Source organism: Galeopterus variegatus, unplaced genomic scaffold (assembly GCF_000696425.1).
Source record: "Galeopterus variegatus unplaced genomic scaffold, G_variegatus-3.0.2 Scaffold8423, whole genome shotgun sequence".
Taxonomy (NCBI): Eukaryota; Metazoa; Chordata; class Mammalia; order Dermoptera; family Cynocephalidae; genus Galeopterus; species Galeopterus variegatus.
The window spans coordinates 20832-44867 of NW_007734534.1; the positions used below are offsets into that span (position 1 = coordinate 20832).

The 24036-nt window shown below is 41.8% G+C and overlaps 1 protein-coding gene across 1 annotated transcript in view; it reads left to right on the plus strand.

Moving 5' to 3' along the window:
* The window catches only part of LOC103608450 (nucleotide exchange factor SIL1-like), a 45752-nt gene that overhangs the window by 5286 nt on the left and 16430 nt on the right, over window positions 1–24036 (plus strand). The window contains exons 4-5 of the mRNA XM_008592876.1: window positions 9688–9808; window positions 16422–16521. Of these exons, the coding sequence (XP_008591098.1) occupies window positions 9688–9808; window positions 16422–16521 (221 nt within the window). The remainder of the gene's footprint in view (window positions 1–9687; window positions 9809–16421; window positions 16522–24036) is intronic.

Genomic DNA, 24036 nt, shown 5'->3' on the forward strand with positions numbered 1-24036 from the left:
AGCCCATCCTCGGCCCCCTCTCTCTAATCCTTCTGGTATGCCTTTTTTTACCTTGTATACTCAAGTTTTCACAAACCCAAGTGGGCAAAATTTCTAACCAGACTTTTAACCAGCTTTTACTCAGAAACTACCAACTCCTAGCTACTGATGAACCCTCCACCTCTTCTCAGAAACTCTTCACCACATGGTGATGAAACATACAGGACGAGATGGATTGCCTTCCTAGATGCCTTTTCCTCTGACGCCTGGCTACTACACCCGGTTTTTACACATCAGGAATGGACTCAACAGAAATGGACTCAACAGATTATCAATTTATGGCTGCAGGGAACTTTCATCCATTTCACCCCCCAGGAAGTTCTTTTATATTCCACCATATTATGGGGTCTCCTGACCATATTCCTCCCTGACACTCTAACCCCTTCCCAAACGATGCCCCCTACCAGCAGGAAGTAGCCAGAAAGAGAAGCGTCGCCCTTTTCCTAACAAAACAAAAAGGGAAGAATATTAGGTCGCATGAGAACCCTTTTTCAGACGCACCCCATCATGGCACTGGCTACCCTTCTCTTCCACCTTCTCCTTCCCACTGGCGCGAATCGCACGCCAATCAGCACAGGCTCCCTGCTCCTGGTCCCTTAGCAACGCAATCCATCCAATCCCCGAATGTCCTGTGTCCTCAGCAAACCTGTCAGCTCTCTTCTAACCCTATAAAAGCAGATGTGCCCGCTGAATATCCTATGTCCTCAGCAAACCTGTCAGCTCTCTTCTAACCCTATAAAAGCAGATGTGCCCGCTGAATAAAAAAACCTTCTCCGGTGAGCTGCCTTGCATTTGTGTCTCATCCTTTAACTGGTGCTGAATTTTATTCCTTTCACAGGGTACCTCTTCCAAGTAAACCTTCTAAGTAGCGATAGTCCTTGTCCTTGGAGAGCATTGCTCTTATGAATTCTGTGTATAGAGGCTGGTGGCCAGCTGTTGTCTGTCCTCCTGGAGGACTGAAAAGGAGACATTGGTTAGGGTGCAGTGGATGAGATTTTGGAGTGTAGTTCTGGGAGTCTGATGGGATCTATCAAGGGTAGATGTTCCCTGGGGAAACTATGGAGTCTTTTGTTCTGAGGGGCTTTAATGCAGGTTAAGGATTTATGCCCTTGCTCAGAAGCCATGCCAGACAACTCTTCTAAGGCCCTGCCCAGATTCTAGAGTCTATGACTCAGAGTAAAAAAAAATCAGTTTGGAGAATATTTTTATTTTTCTCAGTTTGTCATTGTGTAGGTCTTTAAAAAATGCACGAATATAACTGCAATCTAGAATGGCTTTTGCTGTTTAGAAAAAAAGATCTCTCTTTGTGTTTCCCTTAAAAAAATAACATTAAGCATTGGCTCAGAGTTCAGCACTCTAGAGAGGTTTGTGCACCTTTTTTTGTTACTAGTTTAGTTCAAGTCCTTTCTTAGAGACAGGATAGATGCTCATTTGTGTGAGGCAGGGAACTTGCCAGGACTTGTTTAGGAATAAAAAAGCAGGAGGATAGGCCGTGGTAGTCATGGAAACCGGGTCTACAGAGTCTCAGCTCTGACCAACCTTGGTTAGGAGCTTGGAGACCTCAGTGAGGTGAGTAGCATTTCTTCCCGTTCTATATTCTTCCTATTCCTTTGTTCTGGGGAGGGAGGAGCTGGCGTTCAAGCTGATCTTTCTGGAGGCCTACTGTGTGCCTGGAGCTGAGCCTGAGCTGTGGGCACAAGTAATTGGTCCCTGCCCTTCAGAAACTCAGCATAATAGAGTGTTTTTACTCTTAACACATACCTACAGGACTTGGCAAATAAAATGTCTTTGTTTTATTTGGGTTGACGTTTAGCTTTTGGGGGCTGTTTTGGGGGTTGTTTTTCCTGAAGCACTTTTTACTTCTTCTGAGCACTGGCACAGTTCTTTCATCATTTGTTCTTCACCACAATCTAGCACATTAGGAAAGCAGACGTGATAAATTCTTTTCATTTGACACGTAAGGGCATGAAGATTCAGAGAGATAAAGGAATTTGGTTAAATTCATCCGGCCTTCAAAGACAGAGCTGAATGGGTAGCAGAGTTCTGGAGCTCGTGCTGGCATGGCCAGCTGGGGCAGCCCTTGGCTTTCTGCCATTGTGTCCAGGTATGACTGGAAGTCCCTAAAGTGGGAAGTTTCTAGGCAGGAGCTTACAGAGGATACCCCATACCTCTCACTCCTCTCAGTTGGCACTGTCTCTGCTGAAGCAGGGCAGCCAGGCTACACAGCAGCCTCACTACAGGCACTGCCTGAGGGAGGGCCCTATAACCTAGAGTACAGGAGGATCAAGTTTCTAATCACTGGGCACTGGGATGGTATGGCACAAAGACCAAGTAAGACAAAATTTGTTAATAGATAAAACTGTCTTTTCCAGCAGTCACAAATTGGCTGTCTGTGGGCTGAATTCTATTTATAGATATGTTTTGTTTGGCTTTTATATATTTTAAATTTGTATGCTTTTAGAAGGGGCATTTTTTTCATAGCCCATATCATTCCCTGTTTTCTTACAGATGATCCTCTTCACTCATTCTCTCTTACCTGTCAGCCGCCTGTGGGCGTTTGAGTTGGCTCCTTCCTCTCGGATCACTATTTCTTACCTGTCCTTCTGCCGGAATTCCTCTTGCACAAGTGCTTCCTAGGCTCATTTTCTCCTTTCTGTCCTTCCCAGAACTGCTCTCTTGGGGCTGTGTCTAGGCTCTTAGCTTAGCTCTCTATCCTGGCCCCTGGAAATACTTGCCATCATGAATTGGACTGCATCTGATAGACTAATTGCTATTCAGGGATTCAGAAGGAGGTGGTACTACTTTACCCAAAGGAATACATTTCTCAAACAACTTTATCGAGATATAACTTACATACCATTACATTTACTCATTTAAAGTGTAAATAATTCTCAAACATCCTAGGGAATGTTGGTAGAATACAGGGGTGGTTTCTAGACTATGATGTTGTATCGACCAGAAAAACTAAGAGAACTTGAGGGACCAAGGCCAACGTTTTACTTTGGCTAGTGAAGGGTCTTAATATAGAAATTACACACCACCATCCATCATTATCATTATCTCATTTTACAAAAGAGCATTTTGACACTACAAAGGGAGAAACTACATAATTTCAGAGAAAGGAGCTGTTATTTATATTGATGCTTTTAACTTTGTTTCAGGACCATTGGACTGAATTGCCACAATCAACAAAACGCCTCAAAGCTTGTGGCTTAAAACAACAATTACTTGTTTCTGTATAGCTCTGACTTTTAGAACCATAGTAATAGCTTACATACCCTTCATATGTCCCCAAATAAATATTTAAACCAACCAGGATGTGATGGGGTGGGAGACACAAAATTGAATACAAATACTAATGAACAAATCAAGTATTACAAATTAGTACATAACTATACTGAAGCAAGTGGAGAAGAAAAGAACTAACCTAAATGGCTTTGTGAAACACTATCTTGACTAGATATTATAAAGCTAAAAACAAAACAACTGTACATAAATGCTGTAGTGTAGTTTGGTAAATGTGTTTCTCACAGAGGTGTGGGTTAGCAATTTTGAAACTACTTTATGTGTATACTAGAAGTGGACAATAAGCAAGTTTATTGTAGGTAATAAGAGCCAGGTTTGTCACTGTCAGAGGAAGAAGTTATAAATAAGGAAACTGGGAAGACAAATGAACCTATGTTATTAGATAGGAATCTGAGGTAACAGTGTGTGTGTGTGTGTGTGTGTGTGTGCGCGCGCGCGTGCGCGCACGTACGCGCATAAATACACATACATAAGTTTCTAGCTCTGTCTACTGAGAGGGCCTGTGTGCGCGCGCGCGCGCACGTACGCGCATAAATACACATACATAAGTTTCTAGCTCTGTCTACTGAGAGGGCCTAGAAGCAATGACACCCTAGTAGTAATGAACACATCTAGCAATCAGACGTTGTTTTCTAAATACTGTTCTACAGTAAAGAAAACTAGGGCTCTTGAGAAGTAGCTGATTCCAGGGCTGGGGAAAGGAAAATACATGATGAACCTGGAACATCTTGGGGAACCAGGAAGTAAAGAAATACTTTAAAAAAGAAAATGACAGCGGCTAGGCATGTTGGGGGTGGTGTGGGGGGTGGGGAGGGACTTGCCAAAGAAACATAAGGGCCAACCTGAAGGAGCTCCTAATTGCCAGAGCTGAAACAATTTGAGCAACAAAGTAAATAATAATAGTGTTGGATTATAACCCATAGAATAAAATATTCAAGAGTCTATACTAATATATGAATAAATAATTAAATAGACGGGGGAGTGACTGTTTTTTCCTTGCAAGGAAATTCCTGTTAATAAATGTATAAGGAAGGAGGGAAGTAGAAAATCACCATTAGGCAATCACCACAGTGGTAATTATTACAGACAGATTCCGTAATGGTGTGCAAACGTGTGAAGAGAAAAGGAATTTGTAATCTGAAAGTATTCCTCCCATGATTTTTTAAAAATAATACAGTGTTTTTTCAGTATATCACAAGGTCGTGTGACTATCACCACTATTTAATTCTAGAACATTTTCATCATCCCAAAAGGATACCCCATACTCGTTAGCAGTCACTCCCCATTCCTTCCTTCCCTTAGCCCCTGATGACCACTAATCTACTGTATCTATGGATTTGCTTATTCTGGGCATCTCATATAAAAGGAGTCATATGATTTGTGGCTTTTTTGTGTCTGTTTTTCACTTAGCATAATGTTTTCAAGGTTTATCCATGTGTGGAATGTATCAGTATTTCTTGTTCCTTTTAATGGCTGGATAGTATTCCCTTATATGGATGGATATACCCCATCTTGTTTATCAATCTGTGCATATTTGTGTTGTCTTTACACTTTGGTTATTATAAATAATGCTGCTATGAATAATTCATGTACAAGTTTTTCTGTGAACATACATTTTTAGTTCTCTCAGGTATACATGTAGGTGTGGAATTGCTGGAAAAGTTAAACTGTTGAACTTTTTGAGAAACTGCCAGACTGTTTTCCACACTCGGGCAACTTCCAATGATTTTTGTTTACTACAGTGGAGAAGCTCAGTAGAGATTATCTTTATTCGTTAATCAAGGCCAGTATCACCAGTAATAAGACATCGACACCACGAACCCTGTGATATGATACACTGAGAAGGACATGGGATCATTTGTGTGGTGCTTCTGCCAGGGATGTATGACCTCAGTTTAACCATGAGAAAACACCAGACAATCCTGAATAACTTATCACTATTCCTCAGGGGTGTCGGGGTGATAAAAGACAAGGAAAGACTGAGGACCTGTTGCAGACTGCAGGAGACTAGGGAGAAAAGGATGGGGATCCTGGAACGAAAAGGGACAATAGTGGAAGCACTGGTAAAGTTTGTAAAGGATCTCTAGTTTGGTTAATGGTATTGTTGATTTCCCAGTTCTGATAATTGTATTGTGGTTATGTAAGATATTAACATTGGGAAAGGCTGTGTGAGGGATATATTGAAACTCACTGCGTTATTTTTGCAAATTTTATGTAAGTTTAAAGGTAGTTCAAGGTAAAAACTTAAAAAGAAATCCAGTTACTTATTCTTGCTCACATGTCTGCAAATGAGCTAGACGTGGCTGATCATGGCTGGGCTCAGCAAGGCTTAGCTCCAATCTGCAGTTTGGGTCGAGGTCTGCCCCATGGGTCTCTCATCCTTCTGGGACCAGAAGCCTAGGAGTGGCACATTCTTCTCATAGTGAAGGCAGAATCCCAAGAGACAAGTCAACCATGAAAACACATTTCAGACATTTGTTTGTGGCACAAGCCAAGTTGAAAGTCAAGGGGCAGTAAAGTACACTCTACCACTGGTAGAAGGAACTACAAATTCACATGGCAAAGGGTGTGACAGGCAGGAAAAAAATTGGTGATAGTGTTGCAATTGACCACAGCCCCCCCTCCCCCTGCCCCCGGGAAAAGCAGGAGTTGTTATCTGGTTCCTGGCCTGTGCTTGAATCAGTGGCAGTCCCAGTGAGAGTCAAAACTCAAGTATGATGTGGCCTTACTTAATATGGACAGGTTTCCACCCTGGGTTTTGCACCCAAGGAGTCAGTGGTGAGGATAAAGACATTTTAGGATTTGCAGGCCTGTTTGCTTTCTGGATCCCTATCTTATTTTCTGCCTATTCTCTTGCCCCTCACCTCCCAATCTCTAACTCTACCTATACGTATCTCATGACTTTTCTTTTCCTCTGTTTTGCTCTTCCCCAGAGTTCTGGTACTTTTTCTTCCTTCACAAAGGCCCTAGAAGCATGTTAGATCACACTTTCTCTCTAACTTGGCCTTTTCCCCAGTGGGGTAAAAACATTTGAAATACTGAATTTTCTGTTACTTGTGCCACTGACATGACTGGTTTTATATATTTTATTTTATTTATTTTAAAAGATAACTTTAAGGGGATCTTAACACTTGACTTGATGTTGTCAGCACCATGCTCTCCCAAGTGGGCTAACTGGCCATCCCTATATAGGGATGCGAACCCATGGCCTTGGTGTTATCAGCACCACTCTCTCCCCAAGTGAGCCACGGGCCGGCCCTTGGTTTTATATGTTTTAAATGAGCATAACTTGTATTTTGAGTTAATTCTGTTGTAGTTGCTCTTGCCCCCTGTGGTGGCTTATGTGAAGGGAGTAATTGTGGAATTTTCTCCAAATAAAACAAAGTGATTCACATAAAAACCTAGTCTCTTCCTTGGCCACATTAGCATGGTTTCCTGTTATGCCTGAAGCTTATAAACTTGTGTACTTTTTTTTTTTTCCATTTCTAACTTTGATCAAAAATTTGAAGGTTTAAGACACTATTATCATTATTACTAGTATTTGTAGTATTACTATTAAAAATAACTGTTAACATGACTAATTATTATGAATCTACTTGCTCCAGTGAAAATCATTGTTGGCCTCTCTACACACCTCTAGATTAGCTAGGATTTCCTTTAAAAATTTTCACTCCACAAGTAATTACTGAGAATTGAGTATATGCTAGGGTATGTGCTAGGCCCTGGGATAAAATGGTGAGCATTTATATTAAGCAGATAAATTAAAAAAAAAAACCCTAAAAAACTAAAATGTAACTACCAATTGTGGTAAGGGCTATAAAGAAAGGGTTCGTGGTGCTGTGAAAGCCTTTGAGGGCCAGACAGATCTGGTCTGAAGAAAGAGAGGATGCCTCTCAGAGGAAGTGACCCTTAGCTGAGATTGGAATGATGAGGAGATAGAGGCTGGGGTTGGGAAGAGCATTCCGGGCAAAAGAAACAACAGGTGAAATGGGCCTCTGATAGGAGGGAACGTGGTTCTTTCATGGAATGGAAAAAGGGCAGTATGCCTAGGGTGCAGGGAATGAGGGGTGGCAAGACTGAAGAGGCACGCAGGGACCAGATACTAAAGGGTCTCATTGACCAGGGTGAGGATTTTTATCTTTATCTTAAGAACAGTAGGGAGCTATTAAAAATTTTGAAGTAGGGGAATGACATAGATTTGTATTTTGAAAGAAAAAAAATTATTCACTGTAAAGAGTAGTTGGGTTGGGAGGTGAGAGTAGATAGAGGAGGCCAGTCAAAGGGCTATGATAATGTCCAGACAGAGATGGTGATGGTCCAGGCAAAAGTAGTGGTGGGAAGATGGAGAGAAGGGTGTGAATTCAGAAGATGTATAGCAGAAAAAATCAATGGGTTTTGGAGGTAGATTGGGTATGGGGGGTGGTAAATAGAGAGAATATCAAGGATGATCTGTTTAGCATTCAATCAGGAAGGGACTATGTTGTTTCACCAGTTTGGGATCCCTCTAGGTGAGGTAACCTTTCCCCTTCACACATTAGAAGATGAGATTAATACTAAAGAAGTTACCTCTTACCCCCATGATCATACAACTAGGAAAGAAGTTGCCAATCTTTGTTATACTTGCCGGTATTTGACCTCATCTCCTTGAATCACTTTCCTCAGCCATTAGTTTCATTTTCCTATCCCAGGAAAATAAACCCAGACTTCCGGATGGTACACCAAGCCCAGAGCCCCTTCCAGTTCTTCTGCCCTGGTCTACTCCTTGACTTCTGTGGCCTATCAGTTTCTGTGTTGGAGCCTTTGCATGTGGGGCTCCCTCCCTTTGCGATTTGCTTTTTTCCAAGTCTGGGTCTCATTTTTTTTTTTTTTTTTTGCCTCATTTGACCCAACTTAACTTTATCAGGAAACCACCTCAGAGAAGGGTTTCTCCACTCTACTGTAAACATATTTCTTATCCTTGAAGCATTTTGGTTGGGATTAGAAAGAGATCATTATGCACATACAATTATATACTATAGATTCCCAAAGATACAGAAACTCCCTACTGAAGTGGGGTGGCAGGAACAGAAACAGCATGTCTTGGCATGGTGTTTCCCGGGTTCCTGGGTTGGAGGCAGAATGGATGGTAGGTCTCAGAATTCACTATGGTTCTGCTAGAACTGAGAGAACTGTTGAATTCTTTCTACATCGTTAGTTACCCTTTTATATTCAGGGTTTACCTGATCATTCTCAGAGAACTTGTGCTATATGCCTCCCTGGAAGGAATTTTTTTTCAGATTGTCATTATTTTGGGTTCTTAAATGAAACAGCGCTAGCAAGGTGATGCCATCCTCTAGCAGGAGAAAGCAGAATCAAAGTCTAGGTGTCAGAAGCCCTAGCAAAAAAGATTTTGCTTCAAATTTCCAGTCTCCTGAATTTCTTTCCCTGAAATTCTATATCCCTGCAGCCTTTAACGTTCATTCATCTTTGTATTCCTAGTCTACCACAGTGGCCTGGTGTATAATAGTTGCTCAGTAAATATCAGTTCCATGAATGAATGGATGGATGTAACATTCCATTTGTAGTATGTGATCTTGTACAGTTGCTTTTTAATGATCTTTGGGTAATTTTGTGCTTTGCATATGAATAGCCCATCCATTCCCAACACTGGTTTACTCAGCTGGAAGATCAGCTTCTCTGAGATGGGTGGGCATAGGTTTTCAGTTTCTCTTGGTTCCATTTCCTGCATTGTTGGCTTACTGTGTTCTCCTGCCTTCCATTCTCTTCTTTCTTCCTTCTCATAAATGTTAAGTGCTACAAATTTTATGTGCCGAGCTCTGGTTTTAAGGGCTGGGGAAATCCAAAAGGAGGAGACACGATCCCTGCGCTCAGAGATGTGGGTGGTAAGGTGTGAGCTTGCTGGGAAGGCAGGCTATCTGGGGTTCTGTGGGACTGTCAGGGAGGGGCACAATAATGTACCCATGTCCTGAAGAGTCAGTAAATATCTGCCATTCACCTACTGTGTATAACAAGGCTTATTAGCTTGATAAAAAGAAAATGTAGAATAGCTTAAATATTCAGGTTCTAACAGAGGACATTGGTCTCTGGATTCAAGTGCATATCCTCTTATCCACTTACTTCATTCCCTTACAGATTCTCTTATAGATTAGCAAAAGGAGGATAGGTGAGTGGTGTGTGTGTCACAGGGATATAGATGGATGGGTCGAGGAGGTAACTGAACACTGCAGAGTCTGGTCTTCCTGAACTAATAAATCCCGTTGGCTTGTTAGCCAGACATTCCATCCTAGCATCCCTTTGGGGACCTTATACCTCATGAGCCTTTTTTCTCTTCTTGGCTTTTAGGTCAGGCTGTCCCTGCAGGATCCCATGTGCGGCTGAATCTTCAGACTGGGGCAAGAGAGGCGAAACTTCAATACAAAGACAAATTCCAAAATAATTTGAAAGGGTTGAAAAAAGGCAGAAGGTACAGTGTCTACTTTAGGGATTGGGAGGCTAAGTGATGACATTGGTTTTGTAATACTGAAAGTGTTACCCACATTCATGTGGCTTTTAAAAAATTTTTTAATTTGAAATTTAATAGCATAGAATTTGTGATAAATCTGTCAGGGTTTTATGGACATTTATGTCTACAGTCTTTGGAAAGAAACAGTTTGCAAAGCAAATTGATACTTTTAAAAAGGCTGTAGGGGGAATGCTTAACCTGCTTTAAAAATGAAGCTATTTTTCCCAGTACTTTAAGAGCACCCATTTGAATCCCAACAATTAATGTGCTGATTACAGATGAGTCATCTATTCATTAAAACAGGCCTGTTAAGCCTTCTGCTTTGCAGTAATACTTCCTTGGTGAACAATAAAATTGCATTTTAAAGTCTTTAATTCAGACTAACTTTTCCTCTTGTTACTATTAAAGCAGGCTTTCTTATAGGATAAATGTAGAAGTTACTGCAGTTCTTCAGTGGTTAGAGGTTGCTTTATTTTTTAATAACCAATTTAGATTATTTGATTTTAAAGAATTAGTCTATTCTTCTAATCATTAGTAAGTTTTCTTTGGTATTGCCTGAATGAGGTGGAAGGAGGTTGAGGCATGGAGTTGCAAGGGTTGCTGGAATTGTACAGTTTGAAAGCTTAGTATAAATACTAGCTATGAAGTTTCTAACACAAGGACCAACAAATTATGGCCTGTGGGCCATATTGGGACTGCTGCCTGTTGGTATGGCCTGCAAGCTGAATAGGTTTTAGATTTTTTAATGGTTGGAAAAAAGTCAAAAGAAGAATATTTTATGACTCATGAAAATTATGTGAAATTCAGATTTCAATGTCCATAAATAAAGTTTTATTGGAACACAGCCATGCGTATTTGTTTCCATATTGTCTATGGCTGCTTTCTTGCTACAGTGGCAGAATTATTTAGTTGGGTCAGACACCATAAGGTGTCTGACAGAGCCTAAAATATTATCTGGTCATTACAGATAGTTTTCTGACCCCTGTTCTAAACATGTACGAGTAAGTATTGGGAATTAATCATGGATTGGGTGGGATTAGTGTTACTCAGTCCTTGAATTTTAATTTTAATTTTTTTTTTTAAAGATGACTGGTAAGAGGATCTTAACCCTTGACTTGGTGTTGTCAGCACCACACTCACCCAGTGAGCAAACCGGCCATCCCTATGTGGGACCTGAACCCGTGGCCTTGGTGTTATCAGCACCACACTCTCCCGAGTGAGCCACAGGCCAGCCCCCTTGAATTTTAATACTTTAATAATATTTTGCAGTTAGGTATGAGTCAGATAGAGACCTTAGAGACCCAATTCTTACTTGAATCTTTTCCTTGACATACCTGATAAAAGGTCATTCAGCCAGTCCATGTGTACTGTTAGTCAGGTGGCACTCACAACGCCACCAAGCAGCCCGTTCAGATTTGGGCAATTGTCACCATTGGAAAATTCTACTTTATACTAAGATAGAAGCATTTGTCTTCCTTACAGTCAGCTCAAACTGGGAAGAAGAATCTTTCAACTTACCCCATCTCTCCAGATAGGGAGATGGCCTATACCTGGAGTGGTCCAGGTCATACAGTAACTCCTTTCTCACAGCCATCTAAGAAAAAAATCAGTCATTGTCATTGTTCTTGCCAACCTTCCTCCATCCCTAGCACACACATACACAAACACATATTGCAGTGTCTCAAAGAACCTTCAGGAAGTCTCTTCTCACATCTAATCTAATCCAAGTCTTATTTTCTAAAGAAAAAGCCTATTTTATTCTTGGTTTAAGAATATTGAGTTAGGAACTTGATTAATTTTGGAGTTTTTTTATATATTGGTTTTTTTTTTTTAATATACCACAGGAATTTACTTCTTCACTACCTGATAATTTAGATCATCAGTAGGAGCACTTATTGCTTTGTTGCTCATATCTTTTTAGAATAGAAAGCAGAGCCATCCATTTGGTCTCCAGAGACACACCTTAAGGGAGAAATAATTGTCCCCACTCTTGCTTCTTTACTTTTCTCCTTTGGAGTATTTCTAAGGGCTCTGCCCTAGAGTGGCCTCCAGTGTATGCTAGACATTTCCTTTTCCTTCTCAGCATTTATAACCAGTGGCAAACCTATCTGAACAGAAGGCCAAGTCATTGACAAGGTGGTATAGACATTCGGTCTTGTGAGCTCAGTGAGCCTTTGGCTGCCATTGGTTGTGACTTCCTCCTTCTGGGATGGACCTCAACTTGTGCTCCTCCAGTTCCACTTCACTGTATCTTCCTGGCTCTTTAGCACTGGAATGGGAACAGAGGCCTAAGGGCTGGACTACTCCCCTGAAATTGTTATAGAACTTTGCTTACCTGCTTATTCTGTTTTGGAGGACAGTATCCACAACTTTCCATCAGATCGTCAAATAGGTTGGTGATCCCACAGAGTTAAGAACTGTTGGCCTAGAGGGAAATGGAGATAATAACTTTGCTTACCTGCTTATTCTGTTTTGGAGGACAGTATCCACAACTTTCCATCAGATCATCAAATAGGTTGGTGATCCCACAGAGTTAAGAACTGTTGGCCTAGAGGGAAATGGAGATAATCCATTAAGCCTAAATCATGGCAGCCTCTCTACTAGTCCTACTGAATGTGTTGCTGCCTACACTGCTACCTAGTACTACAATGCCTGTGGGCTCTGAGGCCTGGGACAGAGACCCTGACTCTGGCTTGTCTCAGAGGGTTCTCTTGTCACTGCCTGACCTCAGTGCATATTTGGTTCCTAGCAACAGGTTTTCCATTTGCTACTTATGCTTTAGGCATTGCCATCTCCATTGGTTTTAGTCCCTATCCCTGTCAACATCTCCACAGTACATCTCTCTGTCGTCCTGGAATGACTAGCTTCTTTAAATCTTTCTCCTATGTTTGGAAGACTAAGGGACAAACTATATTCCAGTTGTACCATCCTGGGTTGAGCATTTGCCAACGTACAGTATGGTATATTGGTTAAGGGAGTGGGCCAAGGATAGGGCCATGTACTTGTTCCATTCACTCATTTCACAAAAGACCTATTGAGTGCCTGTGTGCAAGGCATTGGGAGTACAGTAGTAAACAAAACAGGATTCCAGCCTTATGGAGGTTGGCAGGCAGACAACCAGGTAAATAAACACACAAGTAAGATAATTATAGATTGTAATAAGTGGTAGGGAAGAAATGTGATGCATCCCTGGGGGAGGCCACGTTAGATAGGATGATTTGGGAAGGCCTTGTCAAAGTATTTTAATTGAGACCTAAAAAATGAGAAGGTTTTAGCCGTGCCAAAGTTTAGGTTTATAAGTTTAGGGGTTAGAGCATCTCAGGCAGATGGAACAACAAGAAGAGTCCCTGGCTTTGTCAAGGAAAAGGCTTTGTCAAGTTTGAGAAACAGGAAAATAATCTGGATGACTAGAGAAGGGGAGAAGGAAGGAGATTGATAGATGAGATTGAAGAGGTATGCCGTAAATTGGAGAGGGGCCAGATTGCGTGGGGTTTTGAGGAACAAGCTGAGTGTTCTTTATTCACCTTTAGTTTTAATGGAAAACGATTGGAGGATTTTAGGCAGAAGAGTGATTTAATGCAGTATAGTTTAGCAAGATAACTTTAGTTGCTATGTATCTGGAGAAGAGATTGAAGGTGGGCAAAAGAAGAAACAGAGACAATTGGGATGTTATTTCAGTAGATCAGGAAAGACATAATGGTGGCTTAGTCTAGGGTATCATAATGGAGAGTGGATGAATTTGGAGATTTCAGTTTTATCTTTTTTTTTTTTTTTTCGTGTCCGGCAATGGATCGCAACCCTCAGTGTCGCGCCCGTACCGGACCGGGACCGGCAACGGGATCGCAACCCTTGGTGTTGCTCCCACACCTCGCTCAACCAATGAGCGGGGACCGGTCTGTATGTGGGATCCGAACTCTCGGCGGGAGCACCACCGCGCTCCCAAGCGGCACACTGAAGCAGTGTGCCACCGGGCCGGCCCCGAGATTTCAGTTTTAGATAGAGCCAACAGGGCTTGCTTACAATATAGATGTAGGGGATGAAGGAAGGTGGGGCAGGGGGGGAATTCAGGATAAAGCCTCATTTTGGGATTTGAGTAACTGTGTGCTTGGAGGTGCTATTTATTGCAATGGAAAAGTTGGGAGAGAGACAGATTTATAGGGAGAAAAATCAAGACCTATGTTTTGGATTCAGTAAGTTTGAGGTACTTGTTAAACATTTGAGATCCAAGATATATCAAGTAGTTGTACATGAGTGGTTGGTGCTCAGGGGAGAGGTTTGGGCCAGAGATGTAAATTTGGGCATCACTGGCAGATAAGTACTTTAAAATAACCAGAGGAGGGTGTGGAGATGGAGAAAAGAAGATTGTTCAGGACTGAATTCTGAGGCATTCCAGGATGTAGAGTTCAGGTAGAAGACAGTGCTCCAGCAAGAGTTGGAGAAGGAATGAGGAAGGGAAAGAACCAGGAGAGAGTGGTAACAAGAAGTCACGAAAGGAGAGTGTTTCAAGAAGGGAGGGTATGCTGTGTAAGTGTTGCTGAGTGTTTGAGGAACACGAAATAAGTGAAGGGTCCATTGGATTTGCTCATCAATTACTGGTAATTTTGATGAACAATGTTAGTGGAGTTGTAGGGACAGAATACAGACTAGAGCAAATGGCAGTGTAAACAGGGGTCAAGAAGGTGGGGATAGTGAGTGAAAACAATGTATTTATAAAGTTTTACTCTGTGTTGGAGCAGGGAAATGGCATGGTAACTTCTCGAAGAGACTGTGGGGTCAAAGGAGTGTTGGTATGCTGATGGGAATAATCCAACTGAAGGGAGAAATTGATGATGCAGGCAGAGGGAGGGGTATAATTATGGGAGTTAAAGCTTTCATTAAGGCAAATAGGATATGGAACATAAGTTTAATAGAAGCTGGGACACTATCATCCATTACAATAGAAAGGAAAGTAGAGAATGTAGATTTAGGTGCAGGTTGGTTTATAGAGCGGATGATGGGAAGGTGAGGAAGTTCTTGATGATAACATCTATTTTTCTCAATGAAGAATGAAGTGAAAACACCAGCTGATAGTGGTTCTGTGTGCACATGTGTGTTCTTGTGTGTACGTAGTTGGGACTGAGAGTGGGTGGTGAAAGATGGCCTGGGACAGTGGGACTTAAGGCAGTATACAGAGATATGAGGCATGATGGGATTAGTCCTGACCAAGTCGTGGAGGAGGGAGGAGTAATCTGTTTAAACTATGGCTCCTAAATATTTAGCTCCCTAGTAGGCGTGGGGGGCACGGCAGTGGCATCCTCATGCAGTTGTCAGTGGATGATGCTCTGAGGGAAGAGGGATTTGGGATTTTCTCTCCTATTTTGTAGAATTGTGGTAATGAGTTGAATGAAATACTGCCTTTAAGCCTGACACATGGTTAAAAGCTCAATAAATGGAAGTGATTAGCTATTATTAATTAGTTTAGGAGGACTGAGGTTTAGAGAGGACAAGTGTTTTTCTCAGCACCCTGAAGGGTCTATAGGATGAATCAAAGACTGCATGAGCAGAGCCCCCTGTACATTTCCCTCTCATGTGAGCTGAGGCCTGCTGGGATCTCAGACGATGAGACTGACGTACTTATTCTGCCTGGAGTAGAGCAGGCCAGTAACAACCCCATGCTTGTCCCCCGGAAATCTCCTGGGTTATCCTTAACCCAACCACAACCGGACCGTCTTGCCAAGTGCAGTCCATACTCTGCACGTCCCTGTGTTCACATCACCCTTGTTCATACCTCTGTTCACTGAACTTAAATGAGTGCTGGTGGTAAAACCTTGCCCCCTGAAGGATGCCTTCTCTCCAGTCACGCTGTGGCTTGGATCAGCTCCAGGGGTCTTTGTGAGGATACCACCCTAGCTTTTGTCAGGTTCCTGAGATTATAGCAATGTCGGTTCCTTTCCTCCCTCTTCTTGGAGACTGGCTGTGGAAGGTGACTGGCATTGATTCTACTCTTCAGTATCTCAAACCCATATCTTGGTCAGGTTGAAACAGATTTCCCACCTCTTTGTGCTCAAAGGCTGGTCTTACAGTGTGAATCTGTGCAAAACCTGTTTTTGTGAAAATAGGCTGGCTTTTCAAATCAGGTCAGGCACATGCTGGGAGGCTGTGAGTCCCTGTTGTCCCCTTTCCCAGAAGAATGTAAATAAGGGTGCATATTATTCTCCGTGTCTGTGCCCACCTCTCTCAGGAGGTCCTGCCCTGGCATGTGCTGAGGGAGCAGCATTGCATAGACATTCCAGGCTTGTTTCTGCCTGAGCAGCTGTCTGATAGCTCTCTGTCCGTGATGGGCTTCTGTTTGCCCCATGCCATTTACTCCTCTTTCATGAAATGACCCCATCTTCAGCTGTGTCTTTCCTCCTCTAGATTTAAGTTCAGTTCACCCTTTTGGACCCCCGGCTGACTGAAGGCAAAGGTAAGATAGTACACTCAGAGTTAAAGCCAGCCTGGCCTAGCTTACCTTGGGGTTCCAGCCACCTAGGGGCATTTTCTTTCTTGGGTAATATGGTGCCTCCCTCTTGATACTCAGCTTCTCTTCGGACAGGCTGGACATCAACACCAACACCTACACATCTCAGGACCTCAAGAGTGCACTGGCAAAATTAAAGGAAGGAGCAGAGATGGAGAGTTCAAAGGAAGACAAGGTGCGTGATGCTTTTTCCAGTTATAACTCATGTAAACCTGTAGCACGGCCTTTGTGTTTTTCCAGGGAAGGGAATCACTGTTTTCAGAAGCTTTTGCAATAAACAGGGGATAATAATATTGTAAATTAATTTAAAGAGCAGTTAATGACAAATAAACACTTTATAGACTACGTTTTTTTTTCCTTTTTGTCTTTTTTCATGACCGGTAACGGGATCGCAACCCTCGGTGTCGCACCCGCACTGCGCTCAACCAGTGAGCGGACCAGTCTCTATATGGGATCCGAACCCTCGGTGGGAGCGCCGCCGCACTCCCAAGCGCCGCACTCTACCAAGTGCGCCACCGGGCCGGCCCTATAGACTACTTTTTTAAAAAATGCTGGGAGGATTTCTATCATAATTTTGGTTAGGATCCAACTTTTCCATTACATGTTTGGGAAAATTGAGGCCCAGAACAGAAGTGACCATACTCTCCACTAACGTAGGCATGAGTAGGGTAAATAAAGATTACAACCCAGGTCTCCTCACTTAACTTGGATTAGACACAAGCTTGTTCCAGAAAAACAGAGATGCTGAACAAGTCAGGAAGAAGCCTGGGTCCTTGTCCTTTGAACATGAAACACATGTATTCCTTCTGGTCTTCGGTTCCTTAAATGTGAAACATGGGGATGGGACAAGAGGATGCCTGAGGTTTCCTCTAGCTCTAAATTTCTCTATAGCCATACAGGCCAGCTGCCAAAAAAAAAAATTAAAATTAAAAAAAAAATTCTCTACAGTCTAAGGGAATGAGAAAGAAAAAGGCAGAGTTATAGCTCTTTGGCTTTGCACCTAATGTGTGGGAGGGCTACTAGGTACAGACCTACACTAGGATGAAGTCTTACTGTAGATGGATCATGAATTCATGTAATAGCTAGAGAATGTCACATATCATTTCTTTACATTTCCAGTTGAGTCCTGTCAGTCCTTAAAAGAACCTCCTTCGATGACCAGCTTGGAGTCCTTTCTGTTTTCCTTCTCTCTTCTCCTCACAGTCCCCTTTCTCTACTTCTTTGCTCTCTCCCCTGAATTGTGGCAGTATCTTAGAAAGGCAGCATTAGCTTCTTGACAGCTCATTAGGAAGAAGCCTTAAATTCCTTATATCCTTTAGAGCTAAGTATTTCTGATACAAACGAACCTTTTTGGGGGAGAGGGGATGGCTGATGTTGACCTATTTAAGTTGTGTTACTATGCAAGTCAAGTCTCCATGTCTTTACTCATCTTACTAAAGTCACATCTCCTGAATGGAGAGTTTATGTGATATGGGAAGGCAAGTAGCAGAGTGGCAGCAGCAGCAGCAGTGAGTGAAGGAAGGTAATGCATGAAATTACATCCCACCACAGATAAATTAGCTGAGAGGGTTGAGGAAAAGCAAATCTCCTACCTAGCAAAGGTGAGGTCAGGAGAGGAGAGCATGCGTGCCTAGGGCAGGGGTTGGTGTTCCGGTGGCCGGGGCATTGGCTCCTTCCCACTCATCACCACCTCGCTATGGGCTCCATGTGGGGCTGATGAGAACATAAAAGTCAGCCCCTGTTCCATGTCTTCTTGGTAGATAGAAGATCCTCTTTACCCATTCCTCTTCTCTTTGTTCTCTGAAAGTGTAGTGTTAGATTTTCCTTTTTCAGATAATGACATTTTCCCCCCACCCATAATTCAGTTAGAGTAGAAAAGTATGAATATTTATGAAAAGATTTGAAAAAGGTAAAAGCAAGGGATTATTTAAAAGTTTATAGTTGTTAGTTTTTTTTTTTTTTTTTATTCCTTTTTGTCTTTTTTACTGACCAGTAACAGGATCGCAACCCTCGGTGTCGCGCCCGCACTGGGGACCGGCAACGGGATTGCAACCCTCGGTGTTGCGCCCGCACCGCGCTCAGCCGGTGAGCGGGAACCGGTCTCCACATGGGATCCGAACCCTTGGTGGGAGCGCCGCCGCACTCCCAAGCGGCGCACTCTCCAGTGCGCCACCGGGCCGGCCCTACAGTTGTTAGTTTTTGCAATTAGAAATAATCCTTTCCCCTTGCAAGGGGATCCCAATACTAGCACCCAAGAGCAAGATCCCAATATTAGCTGATTTGAGTCAACTGTCCACTTATGAGGAATAGCTTTCACAGTCTCTCCTTACTTCTGTGGAGCAGACTTGGGTTGTTAGATCCTTTATTGAGGTGCTGGGTCCTGGGGTTCTCTTGCTTTCATTTGGAGCCTGTCTGGACTGACTCAGTTCACTGCCAGTGCACTCTCAGAGCTGACTCTGCAACTGGCAAATAAGTTAACTTGAAGTAGGTTGGGGAGTTTCTTACATGTCTCAAGCTCCTGGCTACAGATGTCATCATACTTTTTGTTTATTCATCTTTAAATTCAGCCTATGTGGTGTCTTGCAAGTATAGGATGGTGCTTTTACTGTCAGACATTGAACCATATCCTCTCAATTGAATAAGTATTTTTTTTGGAATTGATTTTTTGGGGGAGAAGGACATCAATTCCATTGAATTCATTGATACCATAGTAGGTTTAAGTGAATCAGTCCTTCCCAGAGTTCTTGTCTTCTTGGACAAGCTTTGTCTTGCTTAACAGATTTGGGTTGTTATTGTGGAATCTCATCCATTTATCCCTCTGTTACCTTACAAATAGCTTGATGCTTCATGTCATCTATTGTTTACCTGTATCGTATAAATTGTTCCATTTTTAAAATATGGCCTTCTTAAGCTTTTGATTCTGGGCAAGATATTATAGACTTACTTCTCCCTATTCCTTCTACTAAGGGTAACAAAAAACCCTGGACATAATACTAAAGCAGATATAGGAAAACTCTAAAAGGTGATAAGAAAGTGGCAGAATGGCTAGAAACCTTGGAACTTGAGGAATGACATGGCAGTGAGTTCCTTGGGTTTTCTTTTTGCCCTCTATATATGCCAGACTGAACGCTTGGATAAGCCCACATTCTGGTAAAGCCAACAGGTACAGATTTTTAAAAGCTCTAAGAAGAGCCTGCTCTTCCTAGACAAAGGACCAGGCAAAGGGTAGTGTAGAAGGACAAAAATTTTTTTGACAATACTCCAGCCAAAGACCATGGAAAGACCCCACTCCCACACTTAGAGCCAGTGGAAGCAGAGTGGAGAGTCTGGACTTCCACCTCCTGCTTGGTGGTAGTAGCAGGCTGTACTCTGATTCCTCCACCAGGGTCAGTAGAAGCCAAGTGAGGAGCTTGAACTTGCACTTCCTCCTGAAGGCAACAAGGTGGTATAAAGTGGTACTCTGCTTCCTTCACAAAGATGGTATCAATGGGAGCTGAGCAGAGAGTCTGAATTTCCACCCTCTGCCTGGTGGCTACTCTCTACTTCTCCTGCTAGTGGTACCAGTGGATACCAAGTGTGGATACTGATTTTCCACTCCCTACCCCCCAATCTGGAAGTAGCAGGTCGCTTATCTTGCTGGGGTGGAATCACCAAGCAGGGAATGTGATGTCTGTCCTCTGCCTGGCAGCACAAGACGGTTTTTCATTCTCCCTGATGAGGTAGTGTCAGTGGGGGTAAATGGGAAGTCGGTATTTCTACTCCCAACCTGGTGGCAATGAGACAGTGTGAGGAAGCATTCTGCTTCTACCTCTGGGGTAGGGTCAGTGGAATAAGTGAATTGTATGAACTTCTATCCTGAGACACAGCAAAGAGGCAATGCCTCAATTCCCCCACCATGGTGGTGTCAGTAGAGGCCAAGGGAAGAGCCTAGACTTCCACTCCCAATGTCCAGCATCCAGCGGTGGCAGGCAATGCTCTTTCCCTTCCCAGCTAGAGAGTGAGGGCAGGATTTTGGTGAGAAGGGAGCTGGAGAAAGGGATTTTGCATATAAAGTCCTGGACATACCCCCTAGTGACTCACATAAAAAACTGACCAAAATGAACACAACAGAAGGTTTGAGAACTGAACTACAATATGGAATACTGTCCATGTTCTTAGATTGGCATCTAGGTAGCACAGAAATGAAGCATACCATAATGACACTGAAAAAACTTTGAAAATTAAATTGTCATTGGAACCACAGACCACACAAGTCAGAACCAGCACACTAAACCTAGACAGGATAACTGCCTACTGAACAAGAAGATTAAATAGGATACAGAGTCCCACAATTTCATACCCAAAATGTCCAGGATATAACTGAAAATCATTCATCATACTGAGAACCAGGAAAATCACAACTTGAGTTAGGAAAGATAATTAACAGATGCTGTTATAGATTGAATGTTTGTGTCCCCCCCAAATTCATCTGTTGAAGTACTAACCCCAAACATGATGTTATTTGAAGTGGGGACCTTTGGGAGATAATTTGGTTTAGGTGAGGTCAGCTAGAAGGTGGCCATTTTCAAGCTAGGAAGAGGAACCAGATTGGAACCATCAGGAACCAGACTGACCAACACCTTGGTCTTGGACTTCCCAGCCTCCAGACTGTGGAAAATAAATGTCTGTTGTTTAAGCCACCCAGTCTTTGGTATTTTGTTACACAGCCTGAGCAGACTAAGACATATGCCAACACTGAAATGACTCAGAAGTTGGAATTCTCTAACAAAGATTTTTAAGCAGCTATCATAAAATAGCTTCAGCAAGCAGTTATGAACACTAATGAAACAAATGATAACCTCAGCAAATAGACAATATAAAAAAAGAACCAAATGGAATTATACTGGAAAATATGATAACTATAATTTTAAGTCACTGGGTAGTTTCAATAGTAGAATATTTGTATTTTTTGTGTTTTTGTTTGTTTGTTTTTGGCAGCTGGCCAGTATGGGGGATCTGAACCCTTGACCTTAGTGTTACAAGATGGTGCTCTAACCAACTGAGCTAACTAGCCAGCCCAGCTCAGAAATAGAATAGAGGTGACAGAAAAGAGAATCAGTGAACTTGAAGACAGACGAATAAAAATTACAAAATCTGAACAACAGAGAGAAAATAGATGGGAAAGAAAAATGAACAGAGCCTTAAGGACCTGTGGGACTATAACAAAAGATCTAACATTGTGTTGCTGGAGTTTCAGATGGAGAGGAGAAAGTGTATAGGGCTGAAAAAATAATCAAGAAACAAGGGCAAACATATTCTCAAATTGATGAAAGGCATAAACCCACAGATTCATGAAGACAAGTGAATTCCAGACAGGATAAACTAAAAGAAATCAACACCAGGATACGTTACAGTCGAACTTCTGAAAACTAAAGACAGAAAAATATCTTGAAAGCAACTAGAGAGAAACATATTATCTATAGAGGAATGTGACTGAGTGATAGTGAATTTTTCATCTGAAACCAGAGAGGCCAGAAATACATGGAACATTTTTCAAGTGCTGAAAAAAATGAACTGTCCACACAGAATTCTATAGCCCATGAATATCCTTCAGGAGTGAAAGGGACATCAAGATATTCTTAGACAAAGGAAAATTTGTCACCAGCAAAACTATCCTAAAAGAATGACTAAAGGATATCCTCCAAACAGAAAGGAAAAATAATAGAAAGAAACTTGGAACATCAAAAAGGAAGAAAGAATAATGAAATGAATAAAAAATAGAGAAAATGTAATAGACTGTCCTTCTCTTCTTGAGTTTTAAAAATTGATAGTTGAAGCCAAAATTATGACATCATCTGATCTGTTTCTCAATGTATGTAGAGAAATATTTAAGATAGTTAGAAAGGGGGAAAGGTTAAAGAACGTAATTGGAGGTAAGGTTTCTACATTTCATTCAAAGTGATAAAATGCTGATACCAATGGATTATAAGTTACTAATGTATATTATAATATTTAGAGCAATCAGTATAAAAAACTATGCGAACAGATATACTCAAAAACACTATAGATAAATCAAGTTGAATTCTATAAAAGATACCTTGCCTTGCCACAGGAATGCAAGAAAAGGGAAACAGAGGAACAAAAAACAGAGGGAAAAAACAGAAAACAGCAAATCAGCAAAGATATTAAAGACCTTAGTAACAACATCAATCAGAAAAATGTAATTGACATTTATAGAATATTTCATTCAACAACAGCAGAATATACATTCTTTTCAAGTGTCCATGAAACATTTCCCAAGAGAGATCATCTTTTGGGTTATAAGACAAATCACAACAAATTTAAAAGAATTAAAATTATACAGTGTATGTTCTCTGACAGTAATGGAGTCAAACCAGAAACCAGTAATAGATAGCAGGAAAATCACCAAACATTTGAGTCCAAGAGGAAATCTCAAGGAATGTTTAAGAAAACAAAAAACTACATTGAAATAAATAAAAATGAAAATGTGATTTATGAAAATTTGCAAGATATAACTAAAGCTGGGAGGGAAATTTATAGCATTAAATGCTTGTATTAGTGAAGGAATAAGGTCCCTAATCTGTCATTGAAAGTCCTACCTCAATGGGCCGGCCCGGTGGCGCACTGCTACAGTGCGCCGCTTGGGAGCGTGGTGGCGCTCCCGCCGAGGGTTCGGATCCCACATACAGACTGGTTCCCGCTCACTGGCTGAGCGAGGGGCGGGCGCAGCGCCGAGGGTTGCGATCCCGTTGCCGGTCCCGATCTGGTACGGGCGCGACACTGAGGGTTGCGGTCCGTTGCCGGACACGAAAAAAGACAAAAAGGAAAAAAAAAAGAAAGTCCTACCTCAAGACACTAGAAAAAGATGATCAAAATAAGCTTAAAGCAAGTAGAAGGAAGGAAATAATAAAAAGCAGAAACCAGGGCTGGCCTGGTGGCGCACTCGGTAGAGTGCGGCGCTTGGGAGCGCAGTGGTGCTCCCGCCGAGGGTTCGGATCCCATATAGAGACCAGTCTGCTCACTGGTTGAGCGCGGTGCGGGCACGACACCGAGGGTTGCGATCCCGTTGCCGGTCACGAAAAAAGACAAAAAGGAAAAAAAAAAAAAGCAGAAACCAGTGAAATTGAAAACATAAAAACAATAGAGAAAATCAGGGAAACCAAAAGCTGATAAACCTCTATCAAGACTGACAAAGAACAAAAGCATTAAGATACAAATTACTAGTATCAAGAACAGAACCAGGAATATCAATTACAGATCCTGCAGACATTAAAAGGAAAATAAGAGAATTTTGTGAACAACTCCATGTACGTAAATTTGACAATTTACACAAAATAGTTCAATTCTTTTAAAAGCACATAATACCCAAACTTACCCAATATGAAATAATCTGAATGCTACTGTGACCATTAAAGAAACTCAATTTGTAGTGAAAAAGCTTCCAAAAAAGAAGTTTCCAGGTTCAGTTAGTTTCACTGGGGACATCTGCCAAATATTTTTAAATGATTAGCATCAATTCTATACAATCTCTTCCAGAAAATGGAAGTGGGAGGAACACTTCCCAACTTATTTTATGAGACCACTATTACACTGATACCTACACTAGACAAAGTACAAAAAACAAAAATAAAAACAGAGAAAACAACTACAGACTAACATTCCTCATGAACATAGATGCAAAAATCCTCAA